Genomic DNA, 10,402 nt, shown 5'->3' on the forward strand with positions numbered 1-10,402 from the left:
TTTTTTTCTTTCAGAACCGGGGATTGAACTCAGACCCTTGCGCTTGCCAGGCAAGTGCTTATTCTACTGAGCCATCTCCCCAGCCCCTATTTTTTTATTTTTACTTATGTGTGTGTGTGTGTGTGTGTGTGTGTCCAGTTCAGCCCACCAGGGGGTGGGGCTGGCTGGCATGTGGTGCTGGGGGATTGAACCGCAGTCCCTGTGCATTGCTAAACTTGTGCTAAGTAGGTGCTTTAGACTACTGAGCCATCTCACCAGCCCCCCTATTATTATTATTATTATTATTTTTTTTTAAATTAATTTATTTCATTTCGTTTCTTTTGGCGGAACTGGGGATTGAACTAAGGCCCTTGTGCTTGCCAGGGAAGCGCATATTCCACTGAGCCATCTCCCCGGCCCCCCCCCATTATTATTAATAATGTTAATATTTTCAGTGCTTGGGAATGGACCCCAGGGCCACATGCATGTAGGCAAGTGCTCTGCCACTGAGCTCCATCCCCAACACCTGATTGGGCTGTGACTCTACGGGCTGCCAGGTACCCTTGAACACCTCAGCTCACCTTTCTGAAGCCTGTCTGAAAGCGAAACCATCTGTGTGGTCTGTCTGAGCTTACTCTCTCATCTCAGAGTGGGACAGCACTCTCCGCCTTGTCAGGCTCTGTCCTGAAAGGCTCTGCGGTCTCTCAGGTGCCTGCCTCGGGTTGGGCACTTCCCAGGGCACACCCATCCCAGGAACCACACTCTCTAGCTGCTAGGGAGACTACTTCTATCCCAGACTTTTGTTTCTGAAGTCAGTTTGCAAACCACTGGGGGAGAGGAATGGGGGCGAAATCTCTGTCTTCCAAGGTAATTTTTCAAACTGAGGACATTCAGAAGTGGACAAGGGTACTGGAAATCAAGGTTTGAGAATATGGCATAGTTTCCTGAAGGACAGCTATGTGCTCACTGCAGTCTCTTCACTGGAGATGTTTGAGAAATATTATTTTTAAAGCTTAAGGGCCGGGGAGATGGCTCAATGGAATAAGCTCTTCCCTGGCAAGCGCAAGTGTGTGAGTTCAATCCCCGGTTCCACAAAAAATAAAAAAAAAAATAAAAAAATTAAAAAAAAAAAAAAAGCTTAAGGCTGGGGACTGGGGAGATAGCTCAGTGGAATAAGCACTTGGCCTGGCAAGCGCAAGGACCTGAGTTCAATCCCTGGTTCTGCAAAAACAAAACAAAAAAACCTTAAGGCTATATAGAAGAGCTAGAATAAATATATGGCTATATTTTAGTGTATGTGCTGCTGAAGCGAGCACTATGGCTATATTTAAAGTGTGGGAAAAGCTAAGAAATTTTTTTTGTAAATGTATTTGGTACAGGGTCTCACTACACAGCTTGGACTCATAGTGATCCTCCAGTTTTCAGCCTCCCCAGCCCTGGGATTACAGGTGTGTGCCACCACGCCCAGACTGTCTCTGGTTCAGCATGTCCCGGGGGTGGAGCTGACACAGCAAGTGGTGCTGGGGATTGAAGCCAGTCCCTACACTTGCCTCAGTAGGTGCTTAGTCCACTAAGCTATCTTGACAGCTCAAGAAATATGTTTTAAAAAGATTTTTAGGGGCCAGGGAGATGGCTCAATGGAATAAGCACTTCCCTGGCAAGTGCAAGGGCCTGAGCTCAATCCCTGGTTCTGAAAAAAAATTAAATCAGAACCGGGGATTAAACTCAGGTCCTTGTGCTTGCCAGGGAAGCACTTATTCTACTGCGTCATCTCCCTGGCCTAAATCACTATCTCTTGATCCCAGCACTTCAAAAAAAATTTTTTTTAAAATCCATTAGTTATTTTTTTTTTTTCAGAATTAAAGACAGTAAAAAAATGAAAGGTGGACATGGTGGCACACACTTGTATTCCTAGCTATTTAGAAGGCCCTTGGTTCAATACCCAGTACTACAAAAAAAAGATTTTTTTTTTTATTTTTTTATTTTTTTATGTGCCGGGTGCTATAGCTTGCATGTCCCTCCAAAGCCTCAAGGGAGCCATGGGTGATTTTCAGAGGTAGCTGGATCTAGGATGAGTGGTGCTGTGATCAAGGATGTGATGCTGACACTGATTCATAGTGTGATGCTGGGATTAAGGTGCCCCAGCCTATATGCGAGGGCTGGGCAGGTAGCCTGGATAGAATGCAAGGAATGGAAAGAGGGCTGATGTTGCTGCTGCTTGTTGCTTGCTGCTTGCTGCCTTCTGCCTGCCCTGCTTCACCATGAACTGATTCTCCTTGATGCCCTTTGCCGTGCCAGCCTGCCTTGAAGCCAGCTGATTATGGCCTGAAACCTTTACAATAAATGAGCTACAATAAATCTTTCCTCCTTTAACTTTGGGTGTTGGGTATTTTTCTTTTTTTTTTTTTTTTTTTTTTTGCGTTTGTGTAAGTTTATTTTTAAGAGAAACATTTTCACTTTCATTTTATATACATACTTAGTTAAAAATCAGTTAATTTCTAGGCCTGGTTCGGGTAACTGAAGAGCCTTTATAAGTAGTTTATATTGTCTAGCTCCAAGGTATGCTGCGAACACAGTCTGAAGTAGAAGGGGAAATACCATCTTTCTGAAGACAGGCTTAGCTATTCTAATCCAGTAGGTTAAGATGTTTCCTTTCTCTGGTAGCAGTGCTGATTGATACCTGGCTGCTAGGGCACCATTCACAGGCATAGCCAAGAAAGCAGGGGACAGACCACCAAAAACTAAACCAATCAGTCCAGCCCGCGTCATAGTGCAGGTTTCACAATTCAGATCACCTGTACTCAGAGGTAAAGTTACAAAACCTGTGTAAGAGGCATTTGCTGACAAAAACGGAATCACTGCCATTGGTAAGCCAGCAGCTATACGAGCCTGTGTCACGTGCAGGCTGCGCCGAAAAAGGCTGTTTGCTATCAGACCACAGAAAGCCGCATTAAGTCCAACATATACTGATCCGTGTTCAAGTAGGTTCCTGTCTGTCTCTGGAAGTTGGTTAATTTTTCTGGCTATAATATCAGTTATGTTTTCCTTGATAGTATCATCTGATTTATGATTTTCCATATTGAGCCTTGTTCCGGAATGCCAGTACCTCGTGCGCGCCTCCCGCGTGCTCCTCCACCATGCACGGTTCAGGGCAACCTTCGCTCCTCTCGCCAGGGTGCAGCCATCTTTGGGGACCGGGTATTTTTCTTAGCAACAAGAAAAGTAAGACAGTCTGTGTGGTGGCGCATGCCTGTGACCCCAGCACTTGGGAAGCTGAGGCAGGAGGATCTCCTCCAGCTCAAGGCCAGCCTTTCTTTTCTTGCCTCATACAGCTTTGTTCAGCATCTTGGTCTTCTTTGTATTGGTGTCTGAATCTAGGGCTTTTGCACGAGCTGATTTATAGCCTTTTCATTTATTTATTTATTTATTTAATTTGTGTGTGTGTGTGTGTGTGTGTGTGTGGCCAGCTCGGCCCACCAGGGGGCGGGGCTGGCTGGCATGTGGTGCTGGGGGATTGAACCGCGGTCCCTGTGCTTTGTTTAACTTAGCTTGTTCTAAGTAGGTGCTTTAGACCACTGAGCCATCTCACCAGCCCTGATTTATAGCTTTTTTAAAATTTTGAAGAGGGCCAGGGAGATAGCTCAGTAGAATAAGTGCCTGCCTGGCAAGTGCAGGGTCTTCAATTCAATCCCTGGTACCACAATAAATGAATAAATAAATAAATAAATAAAAATTTGAAGGACCGGTGAGATAGCTCAGTGGACTAAGTGCCTGCTTTGGCAAGCACAGGGGCCATGGTTCCATCCCAGGTCCCACGTGCTATGCCAGCCCCACCCTCGAGGTGTTCTGAGCCTGTGACAGTCTGGGCGTGGTGTTGCACACCTGTAATTGGATAGGTTGAAAACAGGAGCATCACTTTGAGTCTGAGCTGTGTAGTGAGACCCTGTACCAAATACATAAAAAATGAAAAAAATTAAAATTTGAGTCAAGGTCTCACTTGGTCACTAAAGTGCCCAGTCTGGGCTGGAACTTTGGATCCTTCTGCTTCAAAGTTCTGCAATTACAGTGTATGCCACTGAAGCCACCACATCTGGCACTTGCCCAGTTTTGATGTGTGTGTGTGTGTGTGTGTGTGTGTGTGTGTGTGTTACTGGGAATTTGAATGCAGGACCTTCCACTTGCCAGTCAGGCACTTGTGCCACTGAGCTATATCCCCAGCCTTACCCAGTTTTAATAAATTGCAACTGTTGCTAGGCAGAGTGGCATTTGCCTGTAATCCCTGAGGCAGGAGGATCATCATGAGTTCAAGAGCCACCTGGGCTACAAAGGGAGATCCTGTCAATGAGAGGGAGAGAGAGAGAGAGAGAGAGGGAGAGAGAGAGAGAGAGAGAGAGAGAGAGAGAGAGAGAGAGAGAGAGAGACAGACAGAGACAGAGAGAGAGAGAGACAGAGAGAGAGAGAGACAGAGAGACAGAGACAGAGTGAGACAAACAGAATGAACTAACATGGTGGTACACGCTTATATTTTCAGGTATTTAGGAGGCTGAAGCAAGAAGATTGTGGGTTTTCACTATGTAGCCTAAACTGCATAGTGAAACTCTCTCAAAAATATTTAAAAATAATTTCTTTTTCATGGAATACTGGAATGAAGTTGTCACCAATTGTTACATAAATTTGAGTTGCATGATAAGTACATGAGAACCCATGAATGGATATAGAAGCTCCTATAAGGTACATTATGTAGGTGGAAATAATAAGGCGGTGTGTACTGTTTGTAGTAAGGCGGTGTGTACAAAAAAAGTTGGGGTCGAAATATATTTACATGGGACTGGTGAGATGGCTCAGTAGAATAAGTGCTTCCTTGGCAAATGCAAGGGTCTGAATTCAATCCCCGGTTCAGCAATATATATATATATAATATATATATATATATATATATATATTATATATATATATATATTTACACCTATGTGCAGGACGGTGAGGGGCTGGGAGAGGCAAGAGCCAGAGACATGGTGGAAGAAGGGGTGGGAGGGTGGAGGCTTCGGCCTCGAGATGAGAAGGTCAGCTCAGCCGCAGAACTGCAGCAAGCTCTGAAGCCAGAATCGAAGGGCTGAAAGTGCAAACATCCTTCTGGCCTGCGCCGGAAAGCTTGCTGGAGACACTGGCAGCCCTGGGCGGGCGGGGCGTGGGCTGGTGCCGGCTCTTGGGTTGCACCGCACAGCCACCAGGGGGCAGGTAAGCCCGCTCCAGATGGCGGGCGGGGCGGGGCGCCAGAGGCAGCCCCGCCCCACGCCGGGCAGCGGCTGGGCTCCAGGACACGTCCCCAGACCCCTCCCCAACTTCAGCCACAGCCACGTGGAGCTTGAGCGCCGCGTGTCCTCCCCTCCTGAAAGGCCTGTATGCGACTGGCGGGGTTGTCCCCGCCCGCCCTCAAAGCCAGGCTTCCCTGTCCTCTCCTGTTGGGTCATTAACAATGGGGGCAGGGCGCAGAGGGTGTAATCAAGTGCATTTTTAGAGGGGGTCAGCTGGTGCATAGAGATAAGGTGACAGCCCATGTCACTGGACTAGGTATGGTGACCCTGGGCACATGCCATCCTTAGAACCAGAGATTAGCGAACCCACGGCTTCCTCACTGCACCGGGTTGCATGCCGCACCTCTAGCACACAGCATAGTGCCGAGGCTGCACACATACCTCTGCAGCCCACCTTGCCCGGGTTGCAGAGGGGTCCAGTTGTGCCTGGATAGCGCCGCAGCCTAACCCCTTCCGCACGCACTCGAGGCCTTGGATGTCGTGTGCTTCCTCGTCTCCCAGCCAAACCCAGCAGCTGTACTGCTCTCCGATGTGTGCTTGTCTTCATGTATCCAATGGGATATCTATTCCAAAAACCCATTACCCTAGGCCTCTTGCTCTAAAGATCATTTGAAATTCTGAGGGACCTACCTTAAAAAGTGCTCCCTGGGGCGGGGAGGTATCTCAGTAGAATAAACGCTTGCCTGGCAAGCGCAGGGTCCTGAGTTCAATCCCTGGTACTGCCTGCGTCTTCCTCATGGCCCTGAGATGTACGGATCATCTGTGTACCTCACTAGAGCAGACAGGCAAGGGCTTTGTTTACCGCCGTCCCCAGTGCCCACGCCTGTGCTGTATTCAGCAGGGATCAGGATGCCCTGGTGAGCCAGGGCGGCTAGGACGCAGCTCCCATGGGTGCGGGTATGCCCAGCCTCTGTGAACCACTGTGCGCGACACACACAGGTGCTGATAAAATCCGATCAGTGTACAGGTGCAGAAACGCAGGCCCAGAAGGAGGGACTCGGTTGAGGTGCTCCAAGGGCACAGAGCCTGGAGCAGGCCAGCTGTCCCGAAGCCTTCAGCCAGCCAGGCAGCTTCTCTCCCCATCCAAGCACCAGAGCCCAGGCCTTTGTTCACTGAATCAACACAGTTTATTACTGAACTGCACTTTCACCTTCACACAGACTATTTCAGAGCTGGAACAAGGATGGGGGTGGTTCAGGGAGGGACAGGTGCCCCTCGGGAGCCAGGACCCCAGGGCCGGGCGTCCCCAGGCCAGGGCAGGGGAGGGAGCATTAGGCCGCCAATCTCTGGGCACCAGCTCTCCACGTGCACACGCACAGCAAGCCAGCAGCTCCTCACACATAAATACAGACACGCTTAACAAAAATAGTATTATCATTTTCACAAGGAATAAAAACTAGTCTTGAATATGTACAGCAGAGAGCCTGGGGTGGCCAGTGCTGGGCTGGGACCCCCAGGGGTGAGACAGGCTGTGGATGGAGCAGAGGGGAGAGGGAGGCCAGAAGGGCTCCTGGCCAGACCACTCTGACCTTGGCAGCCCAGCTGCCCAAGCTGCACCAGGGTGGGGCACAACTGCCTGGCTGGACAGGACAGGCCCCAGCCAGCCTCACATCCTCCCTGGGCGCCAGGCTCTCCTTCCTGCCCTTCCTGCCTGAGGTAGGGAAGACCCCAGGGCTCCTACAGCTGCTCCCTATAGCTCCCCTTCACTTCTGGGCTCAGGCCTCTGGGCCCTGGGCCCCATGGGCAGCAGCCAAGGCTAAGATGCCACAGGCTGAGCTCCTTGCAGGAAGCAGGCAGCTGAGGCCATCAACGGCTCTGGGGCACCTGTCTTGGGCCCAGTTGGTCCCTCAGTCATGGTCATGGGATCCGGGGAGGGGAGGAAAGGAAGGGACTAGGGTGGTGCCAAACTGCAAGGGCTGCCCTAGCGTGCACACGGGTGTTTCCTGCATTGATAGCCCCCTCCCTCCTGGATGGGACTGGCCTCTAGCCAGAGGCCTCTGGAGAACATTCAGACTAGGAGTGGGGACTTCGGCCAGGCCAGACATAGGGAGGAAGTCCTGGTCCTTGCTTCTTTATCCCAAGCAGCCTGAATTCCTAAGTAGAAGTGGCCTCTAAATGGCTCTTGGGGGTGGTGATGGAAGGGAGGCCAGGTCCAGAGGGGGATGGGAAATGATCAATTCTGAGACCACAAACATCAAAACAAAGGCAATCTAGTCTCTCCAGGAGAGGTTCAGAAAACTTTTCCACTCCCTACCAGGAAAGCATCCTCAGAGGCTAAGGGTAATAAAGGTTCCACCAATCGAGCTCCCTCCCCCAACCCTGCACCAGCCTCCATGGGGTAGATTCTAGGGAAACTGGATTTTGAGGCCAAAAGAAATAAGGTGTAGGGGAAGGCAGCTCTCACAGAAGCGTGGTAGATTCTAGAAAACTATTTGTGAGGGACCAGGTCTAGACCCACCCCTGGGTTGGGTAGGTAGGAACGGGCTGCATGTAGTGGTTCTCCTGGTTGCAAATGTGGCTGGATGGAGGGGTGTGGTGGGACAAGGCAGGGGTGAGAGGGTGAGGGGTGGTCAGTGTCTGGTCATTTCCGACTGAAGAGTGACCCCAGCAGAACCACACCGGCCACAGTCATGCCTGTCAGGAACCAGCGGTTGAAGCGCTCCTGGCCTTTCCGGCTCTCGGCTGCTGCATTGTTCCCATAGAGTTCCACAAAAGTGTCCTGCAAGGTAAGAAAAGGGAAGGCACCATTGAGTTCCTAGACAGTAACACACATGGGTATGAGAAAGGGGCTGCCTGCATGCAGTGCCTTGGGGATCTGAGGACTGAAGCTTCCAGTGCCCACTACTGGCCAGGTGAGGGTCAAAGGCTGACCACTCTCTTATAAGCCCTGGCTGGGGATGGTGCAATCAGGTTTTTGTTGGGATTCAGAGCATGGAGCTTTGTTCCTCATTAAACAGGTGGGAGGATGCCCACTCCAGAACCAGAGGCACAAAGAGGGGTAGAAAACTGGCTAGATGCAGATTCCAGGTGAGGAGGGGTGCGGGAGACCAGGGGGAGGGGAACCACAGCATTGCAGCTGGAGGCGGAGAGCAGTGCAGGGTGAGCCTTTCTACTGATCCTCCACAGTGGGAAAGGGGCATATTCCCACTGGGGCAGACTCAGGGTGGAGAGGTTCCCAGGCCTTTCAGCCTAGGGCTGAGACAGGAGCAGGAAGGGCAGGATAGCAATAAGGAAGGCCTGGGAGGCTTCCAAGAAGGTGTCTACAAGGCCCATTCAAGTCTCCCAGCCCAGTGGCTGTGACTCTGGGTTCAGACCTGGTGAGTACCAGGCCTCAGCCCTACAGTCAGGAGAGAAGCACATGACCTGGGGAGGGAGGAGCTGGGGGCCTTATTATGCAGCCCAGAGAACAGGAGGCTTCAAGCTCCAAGATTCACCCCTGGTGGTGCTGTGCTGTGTCTGCTCCTCCCCATGCACAGACCTGTAAATTGGCACCCTGAGGGCCACAGGATCTGACCACATGGTCACTCCACCTGGCTCTCCAAGCTTGGTCTACGTTGGAACCAGAATCCAAACCTGGTGCCCAAGCACCTAGAAATCAGTGCTCAGTGTGCTGTGGAATGAACAGGTCGCCGGTTGGCTCTGGGGCCTGCTGAGCTCTCAACAGGCTGACATCTTCCTCAGACAGGACCTGCGATTTGCAGTTGGCCTCAGGTTCCATCTCCATACGTTCACATGGGAGCCCTGCCTGGTCCATTTCTAGTGCCTGTTCCAATGCACAGACCTCGAAAAATGCAGATCAGACCAGTACTCCTGGGCTTAAAGTCTTTGGGCAGCTCCCCTGCACTTACAAAGCGGCAGCATCAATTGTTGGAGCCTCCAACCCAGTAGAAAGGCCATGTGCACTCAGGTGCTGACTGGGCTGGAAGAACCCTCATACTTACCAAGTCAGCAGGGAGGCAGCAGTGACTCTGAGCCTACCTTCGAGGTGAGAAAAGGACCTCTACCTTCCCGAGTCTCCTTGTGTACCTGGGACCAACCAATCCCTGGGCCTCAGCCCAGCCAGCCAGGGCAGTGTGACCTGTGTCCCCGCATGCTTCATGGCATGCTGGCTTCTCACCCCGCCCAGCCTGTCTCCTCTTCAGCACCTCCCACAACCACACTGCGCCCTGGTTCTGTTGTGACCTGCCTCATGTGCAAGAGCAGCCTCAGTGAGCCCTGGATGCCGCTGGGTTCTATGGACTCAGGCTCAGTCACATGCTACATGATGTTTCCATCAAGACAACTATGTGACAGTACATTAAAATGGAGCTGAAAAGCTCCCGTTGCCTCAGGTAGTGAGGCTGCAGCCCTGTGAGGCTGCAGTGCAATTGCAGTGCAATCCTTTACTTGTGTGGAGATGGGAGGGTGAACCAACCTATCCCAGTTTGGTCATAAACAAGTGCAGCACACAGTCATGCAGGGCATGCGAGTGGACAATGGTGACAAATTAATGTATCATGGGTTAATATATTTATAAGCTATACTTTGAGACAGGTTCTCACTATGTAGCACAGGCTAACCTTTTTTTTTTTTTTTTGTGGTACCAGGGATTGAACTCAAGACTTTGCCCTTGCCAGGCAAGTGCTTGTTCTACTGAGCTATCTCCCTGGCCCAATAGGTTTTTTTTTTTTTTTTTTTTTTTGTGAAACGGGGATTGAACTCAGGCCCTTGCACTTGCCAGGCAAGCACTTAACCTTGAACTTCCCTGCCTCAGCCTCCCAAGTGAGTCAGTTATAGTCACACCACACCTAGCTTTAGGCTAAATTCCTTTTCTTTTTTGTCTTTTTGAGGCTGGCCTTGAACTCACAATAATCCTGCCTCAGCCTCCTGAGTGCTGGGATTACAGGCGTGTACCACCATTCCTGGCCTAGGTTAAATTCTTCCCCTGCTTCCCCCGGAACTGGGGATTGAATTCAGGCCCTTGCGCTTGCCAGGCAAGCACTTATTCTACTGAGCTATCTCCCTGGCCTCCTAGGCTAAATTCTTCTTCTTTTTTTTTTAAAATTTTATTTATTTATTTATTTGTGTGTATGTGTGTGTGTGGCCAGCTCAGTCCACCAGGGGGCAGG

The 10,402-nt window shown here is 50.6% G+C and overlaps 2 protein-coding genes across 5 annotated transcripts in view; both read right to left on the reverse strand.

Moving 5' to 3' along the window:
- Positions 1-2,434: 2,434 nt before the first annotated feature.
- LOC101574486 (transmembrane protein 126A-like) lies at positions 2,435-3,107 on the reverse strand. Its single transcript, XM_012514706.2, has one exon. It carries the CDS (start codon positions 3,055-3,057, stop codon positions 2,467-2,469), a length of 591 nt encoding a protein of 196 aa, XP_012370160.1. The 5' UTR covers positions 3,058-3,107; the 3' UTR covers positions 2,435-2,466.
- A 3,295-nt stretch (positions 3,108-6,402) lies between these two features.
- The window catches only part of Bcl2l1 (BCL2 like 1), a 54,502-nt gene continuing 50,502 nt past the window's right edge, over positions 6,403-10,402 (reverse strand). For all 4 annotated transcript variants that reach the window (XM_023714813.1, XM_023714811.1, XM_004630787.2 and 1 more), the window contains exon 3: positions 6,403-8,013. In XM_023714813.1, coding sequence (XP_023570581.1) covers positions 7,876-8,013 — 138 coding nt within the window. In that variant the 3' untranslated portion in view covers positions 6,403-7,875. The remainder of the gene's footprint in view (positions 8,014-10,402) is intronic.

The sequence above is a fragment of the Octodon degus genome, unplaced genomic scaffold, assembly GCF_000260255.1.
Source record: "Octodon degus isolate 3935 unplaced genomic scaffold, OctDeg1.0 scaffold00037, whole genome shotgun sequence".
Lineage (NCBI taxonomy): Eukaryota > Metazoa > Chordata > Mammalia > Rodentia > Octodontidae > Octodon > Octodon degus.